Here is a 24,522-nt window from a genome sequence, read left to right on the forward strand (position 1 = left end):
GTATATCTAGTGACAGAACAAAAAAAAATTGAAAACATACGTTTTGACATTGTTTCTTAAAATGAACGTTGATCTTTCTCAAAACAGAAATCTCATTTAATTCTGAACAAACAATAAAAAAAGTATCGAATTCAAGACAAAAACCAGTAACATAGTACACAATGTGTTCAGTCGTACATAAGTTAAGTGCACATGTGGAATAATGTCTGTAATGATCTCTTCGATGAAATATATCCTGAAATTAAAGGGAACTTATTAAGAAAAACAAACAACACCATAAAAAAGAGATATTTATTCAGTCACTTTAAACACAATTATGATACTACTATTCAATGATGCCACACCCTCCCCACTCTACCTTTGTCTTCATCCATCAATTTCCTTCTCTTTATTAGTTTTAGTTAGCTTTTATTAGTTTTTTTTTATAGGTCCCTCAGAAATTTATGCTCTTGTTTATAGTGCTGGTATGTTTTTGGACTTTGTTGTGCATGAGTTATCTAGGAAGCAGTGCAAAAGTAAGAAGTCTTCTCACAAAACCCCCATGGTAATATTACTTTTCATTCAGGAGGAGGAGTGATAAGATTTTCAAGATGGCTACTGTAGTGGCCATATTGGACAGGAGATTAGTACCATTTTCAGTTAAGACCAACTAAATATCAAAATAAATCTTTTAGTGAAAAACCCATGTTCATATGACCAACCACTCAGGATGAGTTGTGAAAACAAAATTTTCAAGCTGACCACTGCGACATCCATACTGGACAAAGATTTGTCACCATTTTCATTCAGGACCAACTAGACATCATAATATGTTTCCTGGTTCCTGGTGAAAGCCCCATGTCAATATGATTTTCTATTCAGGGGGAGTAGCAATAAAAAAAAATTTCAAGATGGCCACACAGGAAATAAGACTGATGCCACTTTAATTTAGGACCAATTATATATCATAAGAAGTCTTTCAGTGAAAACCTATGTTGATGCGACCATCCATTCAGTATGAGTAGTGATGACTAGATTTTAAAGATGACCACTGTGGTGGCCATAATGTATGTCCTAGCAGTATTATTTACATTTAGGAGAAAAAAATTAACCATTGTTATGTGTGTAAGGAGCCATGGCAATCCTCCAAGTTTCAACCCAGAAAGTACATAGTAATTTGAAATTTAAGACCTTCACCAACATAACTGAATTTTATGTCTTTAATGTTATGAAACAATAGTGCACTTCAAAACAATGCATACCATATTTGACATTTCATACCAATGAAACATGGCTGTTCTCATTTATAAAGTTATCAATTTAACACAATGAACCCTTACACAACTTGCTTGACATCTGTACCAAGTTTGGTTGGATGGTCTGACAGCTATATCCCCCCATATTATATCCAATATTTAAAAAAAAGTTTTTTTTTTAATAGATAATAGCAGATCTCAAAATATAAGACCAATTTCTTTTTATTTACCTCCTCAGCCATGACAGACTCTGAATGCCTAATTTATCTGGAAAACTGAATTGAATCTTAAATGAATTTACAACTTCATGGTTCATATAGAATATTTTTACAAATTCTCAAAACCTGAACAAGAAAAACATTCACAGAAGTCTCATATTTTATTAAATTATGTTCAATTATGTCTCTGTTGGTGATACAAGGCAAACAATTTTCAAACAAGAAAATTTTGAGGAAAAAGGTTGAACTTTAGCTTTGGTACTGCAGATGCAGACTCCAAAAGAAAGAAAAATACAAGAGAATTGTAACACAAGAAAAAGTAACCTTCAAAATACAGCAGTTATTATATTTTTTATTTTGCAAAGAAAATGTCAAATACTGTATCAAAAACTAGTAGTAATATTTTCTAATTCTCATATTATAAATAAAATCTTAGTGTTATGCACTGATCAAGAAAATTTGGGATTGTATGTCAAGTCAGTGATCAAAACATGTCTGTAAACTTTGTGAACCTGATGTAAAGGACAAGATAGTAAGCATTTTTTTGTGTGCAGATTATATAGTCATTGCTTCACAATGCGACATCACCAGTATGAAATGAATCCATGAAAGACTTAATGAAATATTGCAAATGAAAGAGTGCAACTATAACAAAACTTCTTCATTATTGTTGTTTCAAACTGACTGTAACAAGTTTTATGACAGCAATATATATATATATATATATATACACACACATGCACAGAATGAAACCCCTCAAAACAGAAGTCTCAGTATACCAGAATCCCCATAATACTTTTTTTAAGTCCCCAAATTTTCCTTTTTTAATATCATTTTCCCCCAGTAAACCAAAAAACCCAATTCTGAACACTGAAACAAATACTGATCCAATATTCAATTTTACACTTAAAAATACCACACAACACAAGCTCATGCATGGTCCAAACAGCACTTGACATGCATGCTGACACAGATTAGGGTTAATTTGAATTCTTTGTACCATATAAAAGAGTGAGTATTTAAGTCTTATAGGTAAGCCATTTAAGACAGACTATGTTTATCTGCTGATTATCTAATTGTGATTCATGCTATTCATTTATATACATGATTAAAATAACATTTACTTTTTTTAAATTAAATATCGGGGCTTTATTAACCAGGTATGTGGCCTTGTTTTTCATGCTTTGAAATCAGATTTACTCAAATGATTTTTATTAGAGAAAAAGCTCAACATGCAGGTAACTTTTATAGGAGCATGTATGACTACAAATCTATTGGCCATGGATCAAAGATGGAATAAAGATGAACATGCAGATCATAAATTCAACTCAACAGTTTTTCTCTCTGCATTTAAACATAATGCAGTCTTAAGATACATGTCTTTTAATATCTGAAATCTTTATGAATAACATTCAGATACTTGAGTGTTGTAGAATAGCCAAGTTATGATGGAGGCTGACTTCATCACAGGGCTGGAAAATGTCCCACTTAGGCAACTCTGTTTTATGTCACATTACTAGAATTTTACACTATTACATAAAAAAACATCAACTTTGAAGCAATCTCATGATAAATCTTCATTCAGGACATCAGAAAATTTTTCGAGTTTTGCTGCTGTGAGACATCAGCTTGGTTTGCTCTCTTTTGCTTTCTCGGCTTGCTCAGCCTGGGCATTAAGTAATTGGACCCTCTTTCTCTGATAGTGTTGCCAGTGTAACAGCTGCTGGTCATCAATAAACTTGGCACACTGTGCATTCACCAGCTCCTTACGGAAGTGTTCATACTGCATCAGGTCTAGGAAATGCAAGCTCTGAGGATATCTATAAAAACAAAGAAAAAGAAAAAAATGTATGCTATAATGAAATGTCTGCCATCTGGTCCGACCCAAATAGATGGACTTATCTGTCCAAATTACTTCCCCTGGCAACATTGTCTGCAGCCTTCTTTTGGTAATCATCAGATGAGAGAGATATTGCAGAAATTAATTTCATGACATGTAGCAACTTCCAGAAGCCAGTGTACAGCATTTAATGTAATTTAGTGAGTAAACTACCAGTAATTTGTGATAAGATGTTATGTAAATTTATTATGGTAATTACTTAATTTTAGTTGATATGCAATTTGGTGATCTTTATTAATTGTAATTTCAAATAGCCAATTTAGATTAGGCTTCACCTTACTAATAATTATATGGGAAATGCAGTATAATATGATGATATAAAGTTAGAATTGTCCAGTAAGCAAACACTTGTATAAGGATGTTGTAAATGTTATATGAAAATGGGACGTAATCAGTGATTCCTGGAGGAACATATTATTGGCCCTGTAAGAGATGTATTATTATTGGCCTCTTAACTCTTGGGGGCTTTCCTCTTCAACATCAAGTTTTGTTTGGTATTTTTTCCCCAATCAGATTTCACTGATTATTATAAATGTCATGCCTGTTTGATACATTTCTCGTACAGGGGATTATCCCTCCTCCCTCCTTTATCATGAGATTTCCGGGATCATCCCAGACTATACAAGTCATGTAGATTGGTATCAGCCTAGGTAATTCTTTTTTTTAGGATGCAATTTATGATCCAAATATTTTCTTCATGCTGGGATCAGTCTAGCATTATCTGACTTAAGCTGAGATCAGTCCAGAATATACTCTTATGCAGGGGTCAGCCTAGCAAATATTCTAGTAAAGTAGGCTCAGCCCAGAATAAGCCCTATGGCTGGGATCAGCCTAGCAGCTTCTACTTAATTGGGAAACTGCCCAGGTTACAAAATCTAATCCTGGAATCAGCCTACCATAGCTTTTATTTGGTCTAAGAGCATGCCCAATATAGTCTTATGCTGGGATCAAATCTGCTACCATTTGATCAAGCAGTGGAGCTTCAAAATCTTCCTTGCAAAAATCCATTCCCTATCAGAGATGAACTCATCAAGCTCATTAATCCACATACTTGAGAAATGCATATACACCTGAGGCTGTTTAAACTTCCATGCCCAAGTGCAAAAAATGCCGGGATGGAATGAGGTCTGACTTGACCAAACTGACCAGACAATCTAAACAAGTCAAAACATCCAGACAGTCATTTCTGCCCTTCACCAAAGACAAACTTAGCCTGTGCTTTTGGAGGATGTTGTTTATAAATGCTGCAGTCATTCTTGATGAGATCAATTGAAACTGAGTAATGGCTTTTAATGACCCTGGTGAAAATCCATGTTGATACCACATGGAAGATTGCCAAACTGGCACAGAGATGTCTGGAATCTGACTTGAAGGAACTTGTGCAAAGATGTGATAATAAGAATGTGAAAGTATGCATAGGTTAGGTCCAAAATGTTGGCAAATGTGTCCCTTTTACAAAAACATCTGACCATAACAGCTGTCTCCATTTGAAACCTCACTGAAACTATGTAGTTGTTTAGTCGGCTGAGGTCTATAACTTGCCAGAGATTTCTGTTGGCCTTGGGCACTACAGGCAGCCTGGAGTAAAACCCTGGAGAGTTTGGATTATGAATTATCTCCTCCTCCTGTCGAGTAATGATTAAATCTCTTTCTGCAAAATTTCTCCAGATCAGACAGCTGTCGGTCACAGAAGGGGAAGATGAAAGGGAAGGTGGTTGGATAAATGAAATCTACTGCCCCTCTGAAACAATATGGATCACTCATTTGTTTTCCGGAAGCGTGCTGATGAAAAAGGAGTCAAGTGCCTACCAGCAGAATGTCCTTAGGTGGTGGGAGAAGCAAGTCCTCAACAGCTGCTTGGATGTTTGGGGAAGTAGAAACCTTGTTTCCAAGTACCTTTATTTATATTTATATTGCCTCTGGAACTGAGGAGCCTGCTGCCACCTAAGTTGGGCTGCAGACAAAACTGTAGTCTTTGTGCTATATTTGGTTTCTTGATCTTATGCAAACAATTGTCTCCCCTTGGCAGTTCAGATTGTTTTGGCCTGAAAATCAGTGCAAGTGGCAATGCAAGTTGTCTTGTCATGTCTGCTTCCTCACCTCCTCTATTATCCCACTAAACAGTAATGGCACACCAAAGGTTGATGATCGAAGAGCCAAAGTGTGATGTGGCTTTAGAGTGGGTGAGGGCAGAAATGTGTCTTATCACATTGATATTACGGATGCCATTATATGGTGTTTTCCATCATATGGAGCATGGCTATGTTAATCATCTTGGCAATTCTAGTGATGGATGGATGGATGGACAGACAGACAAACAGACAGATAGACAGACAGACTCACTAATAGCAACTCAATGGAGAAGTCAAAACTGCTGTTACACACAGGTTCACCTTTCAAGATTTTAGGGGCATGTTATTTTCTCCCAAATTTATGCTCCACACAAGATTACTGTATCCTACTCACTTTAATCTATCCTACAATGAAATCCTCACCGACTTAAAATATACATTGATCTTTGTTCATACTTTAAAAACAAGATTTTGATTACTCAATCTGCCAAGATCAAAAGACATATATATATACTGGGCATGCAAATTAAATTTCCTCTGTACCAGCAGTAAAATATTTTTGCTGGCATTGTTCATCCTGTGCTTCACCGCAAACTTAATCTTAAATTGACATTTAAGTCTTCTCATGTAATTAATGGGTAGTACAAAAACTGATCTGTCTTTGGTTATTTACTGTATTACCACTGTTCCATATAATGGCCAAAAATACTAGAATGAGAATCTGTCAAATACTGATTGAGAAAGGATTCCTTTTAGGTCAATATACGATACTAAATGTCATGCAAAATAAAACATGGTATGACAACTGAAAACAGCTTACTTACTTCAAGTACTTGGCATATTTTGGTTCCTTCCAATATTGTAGGTACTTCAGGTAATTGATAAAACAAGGATCTTTGAAATAACCACGCTGTGCAAGGACTGAAAAAAAAAAAAGAACAGAAGCCAAAGATATAAACATTATGTGATAATGATTCAGTGATAAATGAGTTCAAGCCTGGGATGTACCTGTTAAAACTGAATGCTCTTTTTAGTTCTACATGTTTCACTATAAATAAAATAAATACATATATCACCAAGCAGTTTTCTCTGATCTGTTTTTGTTAATGCTGTTATCAGTGTTGATTTATATTAGAGTTAACTTTCAGAAAATACATTTTAAGAGAGACCAAATAAACAACTGGGAATGAGGCATTACAAATTTTTTAATCATGTAATGAAATGTACAATCCAGCATGTATTATATTCTCCAAAATGCTTGGTTGATATGACTAAAATGTTTTCCTGTTTGATTCATTTCTATTTTCTGTCTATATCTTTATTTACACGGTTCATTATACTTCTCACAATTCAACTGAGACTGCCTGAGAGACATTCTGTGTATCAAGAAAGCTGGATCCAAAGCTCAAAGACATGGATTCTGGATACTGGGCTTAATAATTTTTAACCCCGATATTTGCTTAGAAACTTCCAATGTATAAGAAAAAAATTATATATCAATTGCCAAGGTATGCAGTTTTTAAAAAAATAAACATGAAATTTAATACAGGGAAAAATAACCAGACTAATGTTGAGTGCATGACTTCCAGCAGCTCTAAGATGATTCTGGAACAAACACTACACTGTCTCTGGTTTATTTAAAAAGTTTTCACACGGCAGTAATTTCTTACTTTGAATTTTACCTTTAATCTTCGTATCAACAAAAAGCATTAGAAGTGTAAAGATCCTGAAGTCTCAGTTTCACTTTTGTACTTGCTGTGTGCATGCTAAGAAAGTAAATATCAGTCCTCATAAAACCATGCATACAAATTAGCATTCGTTTTTCCACACAATCAAAGATTTTCCTTTGAAAAGTTTACAACTTTATGAAATAAAGTTATTTCTAGTTGACAGTAAAAATCAAGCAAAAACTCTGAAGAGTTAAGGCAAATCTCTTACAATTTTTGCTATATAGGTGTCAGCCCAATGGTGAACAACAATCATGCCCCAGAGCCAGATAAGCTAAGCACCTCTGTAATGATTCATATATAGTCCATGTTGACACTGGTTAAATGCCCAATGAAAGTTCAAATGAATAACAATTGGCTGCAAGCTGATGCTTGATGTTTGATAGAAGGAACTCAGCAATTTATAAACTGTGGTTGTTACACCAAGGTGAACTTAAGTTTACAAAACTTACAATTTAAGTAGTTTGGGTTTGCTAGGCACTGTACGAACTCCAATTCAATTTGAAATCTTAATCTCTGTTGCTCCTCAGTCTCTGAAGAAAAAAAGAAACACTTTTAATATTAGGGGAAGCAACCATACCATATATACTCACCAATAAGTCTGGGAATTTAAGTTTCTGCTTCATTTCAAAGTAATCTCAACTAACTTAGACAATGGCATGACAATCAACACAGCTTTAAGTTATTCTCTGAAAGGCATAAATGTATCATATTGTTAGAAAGGAAAAGAAGTAAGTGAGATATATGCAATGAAAATCAAAGTGATAACCACTGTTATTTCAAACAAATAAAAGAAAAGAAAACTTAAAAATTGTATTATATTTATCACTGTTTCTTTGTGCTACATAATGATGATAGTACTGGCATATATTCACTTAGTAGAGGTGCCTTTCATTCTCTCTCTCCTCTGCTTGCAAACTGAACCTATGGCTAGATCTCCAAAATATTAGTGTTAGTGTATGTATGTATGTATGTATATATATATATATATATATATATATATATATATATATATATATATATATATATATATATATTATATACAATATATATATCCAAAAACATCTTGATTTACAATCAGACTTTAAAACTTGTGAATAAATCTGATCCAATTTTTTAAAATTTTCTTATTAACTTATTTAGTACAAGGATGTATCCTACATTTCTTTAGATAGCAGGGAAGTTTTTCATTCAACATCAAGTATTATACAATTTTGGAACATATTTTTTTACATGCATCACTACGGATATATACATATTCAGCAGTTACTCTTATGTCACCTTTCTGTCCCTCGCTTCAAGGAATACTCTATATTCTCTAATTAATGCTCCCCTCACATTTTTTTAAAGAACATTTCATTTAAAAGTTGCAATGTAAGACCAGTGCTTTTCAATATCCATCTGCTTCAGATTCATGATTACAACAAAATGCTGCAAAAGTCTCAATTAATCGCAATGTTACAATCTAAATATCAATGTAAATTACTAAAGTCAGAGGCACATATGCAGTGTTAAACACTATGCATTAGCTGGATGGCAAGTTCAAAGATTTACCAGTCCTACTTCAATCAGCTGCTGAGAGGGAAAATGTGACAACTGACTAATCATTTTAACTGTGCTGATATTTACAATGACTGAATTCAGTGGCAGAAAGACCCCAAATGCACATGTGGTCATTAAAAGAATACATGAAACGAACAATTTTGGCTTTCATTATTGTCTCTAATCAATGCTGACCCCACCCCTTTGGAAAATGTAATGCTCCTCCACCACCCGGGGATTAATTAGGGAATATTTGATAATAATAATTTGGTAAAGTGTATTTTCAGTAGTTTTTTTTTTGCATTCTTTTTCATGATGCTAAAGCAGTGCATACCCACTCATTTAATACCTTTTCATCAATTACTGGTTTCTCATTATATGTTCCATTCCTGCAAGTCTTGTGGTTTATTTATCCATTTTTCCCCAATTATGGCTAATTTAAAAACGTGAACATTCACTTTCAGCTGTGACTCGGTAACCTGCAGGTCAGTTTTAATTAACTGACCACTCACAACCTATTCTCTCTAGCCTGCAATTATCACATCAATTATCAAAAAGGTACTCATTATAAAATTAAACGATTCATTAACCTTCTGTTGTTCTGCATCTAAGTTTTCATATGGGCAGCATTGTGGATTTTCATCAGCCTGTACAAGTCAAGATTTGAATTACTTTTTTTTAAAAATGTATTTTAACAATCAAGAATTCAGTTAAAAATTTGGAACTGTTTGATGATGAAAATTTGTATGTATAATGCTCATGCTTAAAACAAATAAAAGTTTGATACTGAAGATTTATCATTTAAAGTCTGAAGTTGGAGTGATTCTTGCATAATGTCTTCTTCCAACAACAATTAAATTTTCAAGTTTTGCTAATATGTAATATATGAGAAACTATTTGGTTGAACTTGACTTTTTATATTACAATATTTGTCCCTTTTTAAAACAGATCACCATAATACTAATATCTAGAATATGACTCAGTGACGTGGCTCCATAAGGATGTCTGATATATAAAGTGATTCACCACTTTTAAATGCAATAATAATAATAATAATAATAATAAACATAATCATAATAACAATAGTAATAACAATAAACATAATAATAATAATAATAATTATAAATACTAAAAATAATAATAATAAAGGGGGCTTAGTACAGCACATAATCTTTAGAAGCTCAAAAACTTTACAATTTTAGAAAACATAACCAAAACATACAACAATCATTATAAAAACAAACACCATAAAATTACAAAACAAAAACATGGTGACAACAATAAAAATTTATATTCAAAGGGTTACCTGGTACTATTGTACATATCAACAAATACCCATTTTTTTTCAGAATATGATCAGTAAAAATTTATATTCATATTACATACTGCATCATATGTATCTCAACAAGGATGAAAGAAGAAAAAAAATTTAGCATCAAAAGGCTGCAGTAGCTCAGTTGGCTGAGCATCAGACTCATAATCCAAGGTCACAGGTTCAATACCCACCCAAGCAAGCCAGGCCCATAGCATCAGACTTATAATCCAAGGTCACAGGTTCAATACCCACCAAAACAAGCCAGGTCCAGAGCATCAGACTCATAATCCAAGGTCACAGGTTCAATACCCACCCAAACAAGCTATCGGACTCATAATCCATGGGTCACAAGCTCAATACCCACCCAAATAAGCCAGGCCCAGAACATCGGACTCATAATCCATGGGTCACAGGTTCAATATCCACTCAAACAAGCACTGCCCAGAACAGTGGACTCATAATCTATGGGTCACAGGTTTAATACCCACCCAAAACAAGCCAGGCCCAAAATACTGGTCTCATAATCGATATTGAAATTCTTCTTGTAAGAGGCAAGTTTATTTATTCCTAAAGATCAACATTTAAACCATGCTTGTCCTGGGAGTTGAGGTGCAAGATCCATACCTTTTTGGTGACAGTATGCATTACAATAGACTTTGGGGGGGGGGGGGGGCAATTCTCTGCATAGATTATGCATGTTTGTGTAGCACAGTATGATGGATTGGTCACAAGTAATCAATAATGAGAAAACTGCACAAGGATTTCATGAGCTTATTCACATGAATCAAATTTATAGAAATTTATATGCAATTATGTTGATGTATTAAAAAAAACAAATCACAAATGTATGTAAAGTCTACAAACTAGGTGTGTGTGTGTGTGTGTGATTTGGATTTTTAATGTAGCTTAAAAACCTTTTTAGTCATATCGCTAAGATGTCAGCAGTGTGGCAGTTTATAGTGATCTCCAGCATTGGGGCATTATGACGCAGACATGTAGCATGATGTCCCACCCAGTGACATTATACCAACACCAGGCCAACCAGTCCTAATACTAACCTGTTAATGCTGAGCACCTAACAAGGCAGCTGTAGTACCATTTTTATAAGTATCTGGTATGACTCAGCTGGGGTTTGAAACTGTGACCTCCTGCATCTGAGGCGGATGCTTTAACCACTAGACCACCAGAGCAGTCACAAACTAGGTTATAATAATGCATAGCACTATTAGGTATGAATGACTGGCACCTGAAATATGATTTTCTGTGTCAAAATCAGGTCACTCTTACTGATCTCTCTCTCTCTTCCAATAAGTTATTTCTCGATCGTGTGTGCAAATTGTTGTGATTTGACAATTATTATAGTCTGGACTTTTAAAGTTTGTAATAAATATTTTTTAAGGATGGACACATACCCAGCCTGGCTATCTGACCTGTGTTTTGCACAAATTAAAATTACCCAGTGTGGCCAGGTTTAAGATAAAAATCTGATATTGCCTGGTCACGTCCCACTCCACACCCCACTCCCAGTAATAACATAAAGTTTTATGGCTGACAAAAATAGGGGTGAGGAAACTGGACAAAATGGGAATGGAGAAACCTGAACCAGTAAAAACCAACCCAGCTAGGTACCTGTCCGAAGAACCTCGCAAGATTTCCCTATCTGTCAACCCCCAAATTGTTCTAATATAGTACACATCATTGAAATACATCATGGTGCATTAAAACCAGCCAACAACCCATCATTATTGTCCTGTAAGTGTTTTAATCAATTTTTCTTCTTCTCCATTTTCCAGCTTTGCTTTCGATGTTATTTTCTGTTGATTGTTTGAAGGTAGACATTAGTCGTACAATATAAGACGTGGACCCTTATGTTTATCTGGGCAAGCATCTTTTGTCAAAATTTGCAAATAAAGTTATTGTATCATGCATGCTAGTTAGTAGCAAAGTAATACACTGTAATGCAAAACAAATGTAATTTAAAGTAAAGTTTTCCGCTAAAAAGTGATAGGCATACTTGTTCCTCATAAAGATGATGACCAGGTCCTATTACGGTATCATGAATAACTTGATTTTGTGGGGAAGTAAGGTACCGATAAAGTCACCAATACTGATTATACATAACCAAAAAAATAACCACATTTAGTTCCTGAAATAAGGTGAATCCTCAAAGATTGTGTATTGTTCTGACCTACTCTAAACTTAATATGCTATCGAAAACAGGTGTCACTAATGCGCGCATATATTTTCTGCATTTATTTAGTTGAATGGCAAACTATTCGTTTACATAAATTTGCAATCATATGAACATGTCATGAAATAACCAAAAAAGTATGCGAACCAGTTAAATTTCCACTGGAGACCCGTTGCGATGCCATTTTTTTCACACTTGAAGTCATTAATTACAATCTGTTGTAACGTACCAGTGTGCAGGAACCACACAATTATCTGTAACGGAAATAATGTTAGATTAAAACAAATGCAAAATCTGTGCGCAGAATTTTGTTGTTTCAAAATACAAAAATACAGATTTCTAATGGTTGTAATTTTCTTTCATATATCTGACACAAATGTTTATGAGGATATTGACAGAAGCAATATGTGGCTACAATTTTCCCCGTCCCTGGCTTAAATGTTAATAAATGAATTAATAGCAGACAACAGGATTAATTTGATTGACTTGGTAGATTTATTTATTCGAGTTTTATCTTGTTTTCTCATTTGCAAGTTTGATTACTTGTGGGGATTTGTTACTGGTCTGCTTGGTTCATTTATTCTACCAGATCATAAATGATTTAATGTGGAGATGGAAAAAAAAACAAAGTAAGAATTCACCTACAATGGGTCTGAGTGTTACACACTGAAACATTTGGTATTTTCTTATTTTTAAAAATAAATAATTCAAAATCAGAATGTTTTGCATATTTTCTGTCATAAGTGTGTAACCAAGATTAGATTATAGTAACCACTATTTCATGTTAGAGTGTGAATTCGTTTATTTTCATCGGTACTGAAATTCCACGATCCTAGATGAACCACTATAGTCTGTAGAGAACAGTAATTGTTGATTGGGTATTTAGATATGTTGCTCATAGCAACCACTAAATCCATGAATCCTGGATAAAATAACAAAATTTTAATTTCATCTTTATTTACAAAAGTTATAACAATGAAAATAATTATTGTCATTCATCAATGATTTATTAAAAGTTGAAGCCACTGATATTCCTTAAATAAAAGATTTAAAATACTTTTAATAATGCCAAAATATTATCATTACAGTATTTTCTGAAGAAATAGATTTAACAGTATCTTTCACAACAGGCCATCATGAAAACTGAACAATACTGTGTTGCATCTTCCATTCTTAATGTTTCGATGCAATGTTTTCTTCTTTTTCTTTAAAAAGAAAAACAGCACAAAATATAAAAAGTATGTTAATTTTTTTATGGCTGAGAAAGAAGAGAATTTTTAGTCATAATCAGAGTTTCAGTTTTATTTCTGACTGAGTTGTACTAAAAAATATAATAGTATCTACCACCTTGGCTGACCGCTCCAGTGGCCTAGTGGTTAAAGTGTCCGCCTCAAATGTGGGAGGTCGTCGGTTCGAACACCGGCCAAGTCATACCAAAGACTAATTAAAAATTATACTAACAGCTGCCTTGCTAGGCACTCAGTATTTAGAGGTTAGTGTTAGGACTGGTCAGCCTCGTGTTAGGATAATGTGACTGGGTGGGACATCATGCTACATGTCTGCGCCATGATGCCCTAGTGCTAGACATCACTATAAACTGTCACACTGCAGACATCATAGCGATATGACTGAAACTTTGTTCAAGCTATGTTAAAAGTCCAAATCTCTCTCTCTCTCTCTCACAACCAACACACACGCACCACCTTAGTTAAAATTACTATAAAATCCCATTTATTAATTACAAGTATTGAATTTCTGATTTGGAAAAATACATATAATATATTCTGAGATGATGAGGAGGAGGAGAAGGAGGCGAAAACATAACAAGGAAACAAGGACACTAATATTCGATCCGGACATAAGCTTCAAGGAGCGCAAACCGGATCGAACTATTAACCCGTGTGTCTACATTCATAACCGGTGATCCTAAACATGGCGCCGTGCTTAAACGCAACTAGTGCATATTTCTTATATTTTTCTACATAATTCTTAAATTACAAAGAGAATATATCTTTTAGCATTTGATAATGCGTACCAATCTCCCTCATGTAAAGTCTGAAATATTTCAAGCGATGCAAAATGTCGACGTTCAAAAACTCGGGCAGTTTTCTGAGCACGACTTGAGGCCGGTGTTACCCTGCTTGGTCAGAATGGCCTTGTGCGCCCCCGTGGACACAGGTGAACGGTGGACCAAAGGCCGGAAAATTGTCCTGAAGATCTTATCAGGGATTGAGGTCGTAAACAGTATAGTAGCACTGTTGTCCATAGACTTTCATGCTCTCGAACAAGATGTGAAAAAAGAGCAACAATTACGGTACGTTTTTCAGCAAAGATACCAGATTTCCTGTCAGTAAATTTGTTATATGTGCGCGATATTTTCATATGAATAACACAGAAAAGCCACCTCTGCTTAAATGAAAACTATGCAGTGTGCAAGAGGGGGAAGTTACAGGTCAAATGTATCTGATCTTTACAAATTACAATATGGGTCTAAATCCACTTTCATTGAAGCCCTTTGCCTTTTACGGACTTAACAAAGTTTTCTGACATGATTTATAAATCTTCTTTGGAACTGATAATTTCGACATCATTCCAGGCATTCAATCAGTCAAACACTGCTATCTGGCTCATTTGAGTATGTGATTGTTTTTATTCTTTTAGACCTTTGTCTTTTATTGCAAAAAAAATCTTTCTAACCTGCTACTTTTATTTTAAAACTATGAATTTATAACCAATAATATGTACCGCTCAGGTGGCCTAGTGGTTAGAACGTTTGCCTTGGATGCAGGAGGTCGTGGGTTTGATCCCCGGCCAAGTCATACCAGAGACTTACAAAAATAGTACTAACAGCTGCCTCACTAGGCACTCAGCATTAAAAGGTTAGTGTTAGGACTGGTTGGCCTGGTGTCATGATAATGTGACTGGGTGGGACATCATGCTACATGTCTGCAACATGATGCCCCAGTGCTAAGCATCACTATAAACTGCCGCACTGCAAACATCGTAGCGATATGACTGATAAATCGTTAAAGCTACATTAAAATTCCAAATCACACACACCAATAATATGTGGAAATGTATTCCCAAGATTTTCCAAGATTCAGTTTGAGAAATTCTGTGATGACGAATTGAGTCACTTTGTAAGGCAAGATGAAGGGTAAGACCTGAGTAAACCACGTTTTCCCCCACCAGAACCAGGCCTCAAGCCTGTTACAACACGTCTGTCAAAATTATTCATTCAAGCTTTCTCATAGTCGCACCTTGCAATCACCCTGTAGCTGAGGTAGTATGGATAAAATGGGCATGCATGCTGAGGCACCAAGTTATTAACACTGAAGCCTTATAAATTAATGGACAGTTTTTTATATATTTTCCAAATGAAATGTTACTTAATGTTAAAATAATGGCAATGACATATGAACTTTATTAATACTGTATATTATTGTTGTTGTTTTGGGTTTAACAACATTTTTCAGTGCATGACAGGCAGTTAGGGCCTTCCATTAGATTTAAAGTTGGAGGGTAAGTTGCCAAAGTAGGTGGTGATGGGGGCAGACCTTGCCCAATGAGGATACATATTTTTTTAAAAGTAGCCATGTGTAAAGTAGCCAGTTAAATCACTCAGATATTGTCTGATAAGCAAAGCTCTGGACAATGCATGGCAGCCAGTCTGACTGGTGGAGAGCAACCAGGAAGACCCCAGTAAAAACCACCAGCCTACAGGAAACTGCTGGCAAGCTTTCTCACATGCCCACATCTGAGCCAAGACTTGAACTCACCACAAACAGAGGTGAGATGGCAGTGATCAGTAAAGGCAAATGCTTTAGCCCACTCTGCCACTTAGAGCCCCACTATATATTGTGTTAAACATAAAAATTTCTGATCATTTTTATAAACAATTTTATATTATTGAAATCGCAGAACATTTTTTTGTCATCATATAATTAAGAATATTAAGAACAAATCAGATATCTGGTTCTAATAATCTAGGTTAATGATATCCAGTTCTAATAAGCTAGGTTAATGATATCTGGTTTATTAATAAGCCAGGTTAATGATATCTGGTTCCAATAAGCCAGGTTAATGATATCTGGTTCCAATAAGCCAGGTTAATGATATCTGGTTCCAATAAGCCAGGTTAATGATATCTGGTTTCAATAAGCCAGGTTAATGATATCTGGTTCTAATAAGCCAGGTTAATGATATCTGGTTCCAATAAGCCAGGTTAATGATATCTGGTTCCACTAAGCCAGGTTAATGATATCTGGTTCTAATAAGCTAGGTTAATGATATCTGGTTCTCATAAGCCAGGTTAATGATATTTGGTTCTCATAAGCCAGGTTAATGATATCTGGTTCTAATAAGACAGGTTAATGATATCTGGTTCTAATAAGCCAGCTTAATGATATCAAGTACACTTGAGCCATTGTTTAATTTTTAGTGTAAGTCATGTTTCATTTTGTATTTTTCATAGATCTAAGATTGGAGGTAATCAGACAGAGAGTGTTTTGGTATCCCAGCTTCAAACAGGTCTCGCCTTGGAATTTGAACACAGTGACCCAGCCAGGAGAATCAGGCTTCTTCTCAGTGAACTACTTTTTATTCTCTCACAGGTTCTTTGAGTTTATTAATGTTTACCATACATATGTGTGCAGATAGCAAAATATAGTAGTTTTCTAGGACCTTCTGCTGCTTCCGCCCTATAATTGTTACACAGTTAAGTTTTTAAAAAAGAATTTAATCACTTTTAACAATATTGTACTTTTATTTAGTCAGTTCAACAGATAGTTGTACAAGTTGCAATGGATTTTGTGAAAAATGTAGGTGATACTTTTCCAGGAGCAACAGTGTCTGCATTATCTCTGGCATCAGTGTTAAGTTATTTGTGTTAATGCTTTAAAGTTGTATGATGTGCATCTTACCCTTGTTCAATGATGAGAACAATTTGTTTTCTGAATTACGCTCTGTTTATTTTATGTCAGTTGTGTGAATTCTTCAGCTGTGGACTGATACCTTGTAAAGTAAACATGTTAATTTCATATTTCATGATCCTGTGAAAATAGAAAGACCACATTTAATACCTGTTTGCTGAAGCAGATAAAGACATTTTAAAAGTATTTTCATTAATTTCCTTACGTATTTCTTTTGATATTATATTATTTGGCTTAAAGCAGTAGTAAATGGGTTTAATGTAAATGTTTTAAACCTTCTGAATTATGACTTCTCTGTGCTAACTTTGCATAGAAATTTTAGTCCAGGATGGATCCTATTATACATTTTGTGCATCTGGTCTGTACAGAAAAGGGTATAGATCACTGACAGTGGATACATAAATAGTTAGCCTATGTACATGTTTTGACCCCAGCTTGAGGCAAAGTTTGGAAGATGTAGTGTATACATCTTGCTGCCCCAAACTGTTGTAAAAGTTTAAATCACTTCCTTGCCAAAACCACTTGCCCCATTTTTGAGAAAACATCATAGTATAGTATAACATCAGATTGCTTTTAAATGCATACCGAATGTTTGGAAGTGAACAAATATATCCGCTTCAATTATTTGCTTATTTATCTGAAAAAAATATTGAAATGGAAGGAATTAGAATGCAGTGGGGTAGATATGGTGCAGAGGAAATAGCTGGGTACTCCTTTAATTCTATCTAGCAGGAGGATTGGACATGGATGATTTCTTCTATTAAATGGCCGGTCAAATATGGCTTGACGGCATCCTCATGAAGCTCTTGTAATATTATAGCTGGACATCATATAAATTTATTCTGAATTTACAGGTGAAGGAAAGCAAGCATGAGTTCTACCAGAAGCAGTCAGAGCTGTTTGAAAGTGAGGTCTATCTGGAAGAGGTGTCAGATGTGTTATGCATTGCACAAGCAGGTGATATAAAATTCTTATCCGTTTATGCATATCATAGACATATGAAGAATGCTCAGTTTATACATATTATTACCATTATACCTTTTCTTATTAGTAGAGACCCATAAGGTATAGGATGTTGTGAGATATTTAGTTTTGATGGAAGAACACAAAATAAATATGGAAATGAGATCGTTTATACTGTATTTGTTAATGCACAACACATATCCAGCTGTAACAAATGTAGACTCATATTGTATGTTGCATAATGTTCCAGTAGATCAGAGTTTATGCACTATGCTATACTTGGGATTTTGTTGTAAAAAGCATAGACCTTGATCATTTGGCACTTTACATGATGGTAGATGTGAATCAATGTTCTTTTTGAAGTTGGTTGAGCATTATGCACTTGTAATCATTGTTGCTTGAATTTTCCAAGTAGACACATTTTACTCTGACATGCATTCATGTAGTGTACCAGAAAAGGGGCACACTGGAATTTCTAATTTCTACAGTAGTTGACTATAGTCAGGACACATTGTTTACCAGTACCTTTTTTGACAATTTTCTCGTTTTCTGCAAGTTTTCAGGGTTTTTTATGTAATAAAGTTGTGATTTATAGCTGAATTATATATGATGTCCCTTTGTCAAGAAATTTTATTCATTACACCATTTACACAACTTTTACCATATGTTGTACCAGTTGAAGTTTGAAAATTTAAGGTGATTATGGCACACACCAGCACAAGCGCCAAAATTTTCAGTTGCCAAACCAGTTTTTTTTGTTGAAATGAATTGCCATCTGAGAATTTTGAACACCAGTGGCAGTTTTGGCATTCACATTGCAACATAGATACACAGGCATTGCAAATAATGACATATAGCAGGGATGATTCAGCTGTATTAATTATGGCCACCTGGCTGCCCCAATTTTCATTTTTGCCCCCATAATTTTTATTTCGAAATATCCTATTCAAACACTAGTAAATCCTGCCTGCCAGAACTTTTCCCTCATTTCATTTAATATCATTCTTAAGACATGTCTGGAAATTTCTTTAGAGAGTTTCGATTTGTATTAAAATAAAGTCTCTTTTAGGTGACTTCAGCTTAATTTTCCAGTTGAAATGCATTGACCATCTCCTGACCTACACTTATGTATGCATTTATATCTGTTTCTAATTGGTGAAATGTAAATCAAGTGCTTGCATATTTTTCTTGCATGGCTCACAAAATTTTGTATATTCATTCGCACATGAATAAATATTTTTTACGTGAAATAGTGTATACAAAATTTATTATCATTTTGGGGAAGAGATCTCGTATGAATTCAAATATAATATGATCGTGGCATGGTTCTTGAAATTTTAAATACATGTACGTGTATTTTTCTCGTACCTGGAATTATTTTTTAAGTACGAGAAATAGTGTGTAAAACATTTATTATCATTTTGGGGGAAGAGTTCATGTATCAATTTGAATATAATACGATCGTGGCTTACCTTCTGAAATTTAAAAATTTCACTAGGTTCTTGAAGTGTTATGCCAAAATAAACATTGGAAATGTTACTTATTACTAATCCATGAGTAAAGCCAGTAAGTCATCTTTGAGATTGTTTTCAATTAATTCTGTATACAATCGTTGCTCAGACAATAGCCAACATGTGTTTCTTCTTCAACTGCATACACAACCAAGCAGCAGACTATGTGGTGGTTGATAAAAGATTCTCACAATTTAATAAACATCAAAATACGAAAGCCGCCAACATGTTTGTTGGGCTTGGTGGTATTATGAGATGCAATCAGTTGACCAGTAAATAATGGCCACTTTATTAGCTGGAAATTGAAAGGGTAAAAAATTGTACATGCGTTCAGCTTAAAAAATTTATAGAAGTGACTCGTGACCATTACAGGCCTATTGCACTTGCTTCTCAGGTTTTGAATGTGTATGGTGTTTGCTTATGAACTCGTTATTAATTTCCTATTTTTTTATAAAATATTTTACTGTTATGGAAAAGCAAGTTCACAAACAGTTGTTCTTTGCACAATAATTAGTATAGTAGTTTTCACACATTTCTTTTGATATTCCCAAAATCAGAAGTACAAGTTATATGCATGCTGAAAGCAGGTGTTGATTGTTAATTATTCTTTCCATAGTCATTCAAATAAATAGGCGTACAAGCATTAATTATTGGAAATTTACAATGGATAAATATACACAGAAACACATTGAGAAAATTTTAGCAGTATGAAATTTGTACACCGTTCATAGACACTGGAATGTAATGAACCATATACATGCTTCGACTTTCTTAACCTATTTTTGCTGTTAATTTTGTTAATTTTTCCCATTGAATTCAGACACATAATGATCTTTGACCAAATAATTGAATAGTTTAAATATGTATGCAATTTTTGTAATGGAATTACATGTATTATGGATTAATTGCAAGCCCTGATGGTACGATATTAGACGGCAAGTAAATGGTGTTAATACTCTGTTGATGCTTTATATTAGATGTTGAATTCAGACACAGTGATCTGGGACAAAATTATTGAATATTGTAAATCTGTGTGCAATTTTTCAATGAAATTACATGCATTGTGGATAAACTGCATACCATGACGGCACAATAGCAAACTGTGCTTATACCCTATTCAACATATACATTAGACATGAAGACACGTGTATGTGCCATTGAGTTTTAAAAAATACTGTAAAACCCGGCATTAATGTGACCCCGCTATTAACACGATCCAATTATTTGGATCCCAATTATCATGTTATAGCGGGGTTCCACTGTATTTTGATCTCATTGGTTGGAATACATTACCAGGTACTAATTCTTTTAAATAAAGGCTACTGTTTCATTATGATTTGTGACTAAATTTAGCAAGCAGAAAGAAATCAAGTACTGTAAGTATTTGTCAACACTTCACCAAATTTAGATCTCTGTGAAGGTCCCGGTATGTATTATTTTAATATGATTGGAAAGATGATTTAGATATACAAATTGCCAAAGTTATTATAGTAATTTTAGTTCAGTATACATTTTATACCATTTCTATGCACATATTCATGACTGGTATTTAAGAGAAAAATCTTAAAATAAATATTAATAAAACAGCAGATAATAAAAGTGATTTAGGGAAGAAAAAAATTGGTAGAGATTTATGGGCATTTTTCTTTATCACAGTAGATAGATACATTAATTCTTGATTTTTAGATTTTAAACTTCATTTGTACAAAAAGTAAAGATGTTCAATTATAGAACCAATTTCAATGTACAACATTTTTCAGTACAGCCAAATAATTATGCCATTTATGACTGTGTATGAAAAATTAAAGGGTACGAAAAAATTTAACATGAAATTCGGCAATATATGATCTGATTATCTGATTAAAAGTAAACATGTGTACAGCCTCATTGAATCCCAATAATTCTTTCGACCTAGGACCCAATAAAAAATTTGGAGTGGCATATGTTTTACCCACCGCATTGGTACCACTTCGGTGGCCTAAGTGGTTTGAGCATTTGCCTTCGATGCAGGAGGTCATGGGTTCCAACCCTGGCTGAGTCATATGAAAGACTTATAAAAATGGTACTAGCAGCTCCCTTGCTTGGCACTCTGTATTAAGTGGTCAGTGTTGGGACTGGTAGGCCTGCTGTCAGGATAAAGTGACTGGGTGGGACATGATGCTATATGAATGCGGGATGATGCCCCAGTGCTAGACATCACTATAAATGGCCACACTAGTGATATGACTTAAAAATTTTTTAAAGCTATGTTAGAAATCCAAATCACACACATACACTGCATTGGGAGAGGGCTAATGTTATGCATGTAAATTATATTTTCTTTATTAAGTGTATACCTTTAGCACATGCATTTTTGTATAAATACTGTTACATCTGGAATCATGAAACTTGGTTAGGGATTCTTTTTGATGAGTACTACACTGTCATAGGGACCTTGACACAGCATCGAATACAACGAGTACTTCACGGTCACATGGGGGCCCCGAGTGGCTGAGTGGTCTAAAGCGCTTTCAGTTACAGATCACTGCCATCTCTCCTCTGTCTGCACAGATTCGAGTCTCTGATTCAGCCAATGTGGGTATGTGAGAAAGCTTGCCGGTAGCTTCTCGTGGGTCGGTGGTTCTTTACAGTTTTTTCCTGGGTTCTTCCTCCACTATTAGTATTGGCCACCATGTATAGCCTATCATGTGCTGAAAAATGGCGTTAAACCCTAAACAACAACAACTCTCATACATTTTGTGCTTTAAATTTGTTTTTCGAGCTCTATTTGCACTTGAATCATCAAACCAGATGATTATATGCACATCTATTTGTACCACATCATCATAACAAAAGATTGTCACTTTGCTTTACATTTCACCTTTTACTGGCTTAGATTAAGTTGTTGCATGTAGCTCATGACCAAATAGATTTTGGGCACAAAGTATATGTTAGGCCTAGGTTCACGCAAGCTGGTGAGGGAATGCATTTTGATGAGTATTACAACTTCATCACAAAACTCAGTTACTCTAACCTTTATTTCACACTTCACTGACTTTGTTTAGATTTTGTGTTTATTCTCTGTTCATGCAAGAATAATAAATCTTGATTCTATGAATCTCTGTTAGTAACACTTACAACAAAAGTTGTGTTTAGCAGAAAGGTATTTTACATTGTGTATAACACTGTTGTACTTAAATTCATGGAACTTGATTGGAGGATCCATGTTTTTGAGTATTACTGTACCATTATTTTAAAAATTTGGTCACTGTGACCCGTTTCACAAACTTTGGTTCGTTGTTGTGTTTTTACTGGTCATGCTGATCATTAAACTAGGTGAATCTACATCTCCCCTAGTACCAGATTCATAACATAAAGGTTATGATGACTACATTTGACTGTTTATGTTACCTTTTTTAGTTTATGGCCACTTTGATTTATTTTGCATACTGTTTATAGGCTATCCTTTATAAAATCATGAAAGGGGATGCATTTTGATGAGCGCTACACCTTCATTTTCATAGTTGGTCATTATAACCTATATTTTATGCTTCACTGACTAGGGATAAATATTGTATTTTATTTTATTTCTCAGACGCTGTTGACTATTTCTACCACATCCTTATTATAAAAGAAGCTCCCTGTGACCTTTATTTCTGCTTTTGATTAAGATTTTATGTTTAGCACAAGACCACATGAGCATTTTGGCATGCAGTATCCATAATGCTCTTCCTAAAATCATGAAACTTTGTGAGTGGATGCTTTTTGATAAGTTCCACAAAGATGTCAGTGACTTACTTTTCTTGTGTTAGTGACTTTGCTGAAATTATTTGTTTAAAGTTCAGTTATTGGGCACTGTTTTTATTGCAGTTATTAATTTTGATAATTGGATGCAACTCTTAAAACCAAAGAAGGTTATTGTGACCTATATTTTTTTGCTTTACTAACATGGATTAAGATTTTGGTTTCATGACCATGTGCATTCTCCCATGGTATAGAGCAGTGGTTCCCAACCTGTGGGCTGCAGACCAGGGCAGGGGCGGTATTCCATGGGGTGTGTATTTTCTAAATTAACAGCATGAAAGTACATGTACAACTGTTAGCATGTGGGGTCTGCAAAATCTTTTGAAGTTAAGTAGGGGTCTTGTTACATGTTTAGGCTCTAATAAACAGTAACAAAAGAAAGAGTGAAAACAACATGCCTTGAATCAAATCCAGAAATAATCCATGAATCAAATTTTAGAAGTCCTAGTAATGAAATATTCTAATGAATTAAAGTTCGAGTCCTGATGAAAAATCCAAAATGGAAGGCAATGACATATACTGTAACCTTTATATTACTGTTATGTCTACAGTTCTTTGTTGATTCACAAACAATATTTCGATGCTTGAATTTCCTAATAAAATTTACAGAAATTTCTTTGTCCACGAATTCTGTATGAGCACTCAAGTATTTCCAGGAAAGAAAATTAATCTTTTAGAATCCAAATAATTTGAATAAGAATTAAAATGTAACTCCAAACTGGTCACAAACAAACACTTTCCAGTGTAAAGCCCAATTGAGAAATATCCCAAACATTACTATCAAATCTAACTACTGTGCAATTTTGGAAAACCCAGAATTGCAAAATAGGGCTGTTTACAATCTAAAGTCACATACTCCCAGTATGACCTTGATAAAAACCAATCATTTTGCTCCAAGAATAAAATGAAAATAGAAAGTTGTTTACTTGTCTCAGTGAATTCTGAATTAAGGTCAGGAACTAAGTCAAAAATAGAAAGAGTGTTTCTATTATTAGGTATTTATGAAAAGATTCAAGTCAAACTGAATTTTCTGGAAAATTTAAAATTCCTAGTAAACAAAATTACATTTCAATGACATGTAATGAAATTAAAAATAAAAGATTTTAAAACTTACCAAAAAAATTACATTAAATA

The 24,522-nt window shown here is 34.3% G+C and overlaps 2 protein-coding genes across 2 annotated transcripts in view; one reads left to right on the plus strand and one right to left on the minus strand.

The window, feature by feature from the left end:
• Positions 1 to 277: 277 nt before the first annotated feature.
• LOC149775668 (mediator of RNA polymerase II transcription subunit 31-like) lies at positions 278 to 12,455 on the minus strand. Its single transcript, XM_089942998.1, has 4 exons — positions 12,348 to 12,455; positions 7,605 to 7,685; positions 6,250 to 6,346; positions 278 to 3,273 (listed from the first exon to the last, which is right to left on the minus strand). The coding sequence occupies exons 1-4, from the start codon at positions 12,403 to 12,405 to the stop codon at positions 3,078 to 3,080; spliced, it is 432 nt and encodes a 143-aa protein (XP_089799124.1). The 5' UTR covers positions 12,406 to 12,455; the 3' UTR covers positions 278 to 3,077.
• A 1,676-nt stretch (positions 12,456 to 14,131) lies between these two features.
• The window catches only part of LOC149775669 (integrator complex subunit 2-like), a 93,056-nt gene continuing 82,665 nt past the window's right edge, over positions 14,132 to 24,522 (plus strand). The window contains exons 1-3 of the mRNA XM_089944225.1: positions 14,132 to 14,514; positions 16,675 to 16,813; positions 17,986 to 18,088. Of these exons, the coding sequence (XP_089800351.1) occupies positions 14,228 to 14,514; positions 16,675 to 16,813; positions 17,986 to 18,088 (529 nt within the window). The 5' untranslated portion in view covers positions 14,132 to 14,227. The remainder of the gene's footprint in view (positions 14,515 to 16,674; positions 16,814 to 17,985; positions 18,089 to 24,522) is intronic.

Source organism: Sinohyriopsis cumingii, chromosome 19, assembly GCF_028554795.1.
Source record: "Sinohyriopsis cumingii isolate HCF-2022 chromosome 19, ASM2855479v2, whole genome shotgun sequence".
Taxonomy (NCBI): domain Eukaryota; kingdom Metazoa; phylum Mollusca; class Bivalvia; order Unionida; family Unionidae; genus Sinohyriopsis; species Sinohyriopsis cumingii.

Coding starts and splice junctions, on each gene's coding strand:
- LOC149775668 (XM_089942998.1), bottom strand. CDS start 12,405: ATGACTTCAAGTGTGAAAAAAATGGCATCGCAACGGGTCTCCAGTGGA. Junction 7,686..12,347: donor CTCCAGTGGAAATTTAACTG/GTTCGCATACTT, acceptor TTTTTTCTTCAG/AGACTGAGGAGCAACAGAGA. Junction 3,274..6,249: donor AAATATGCCAAGTACTTGAA/GTAAGTAAGCTG, acceptor TTGTTTTTATAG/ATATCCTCAGAGCTTGCATT.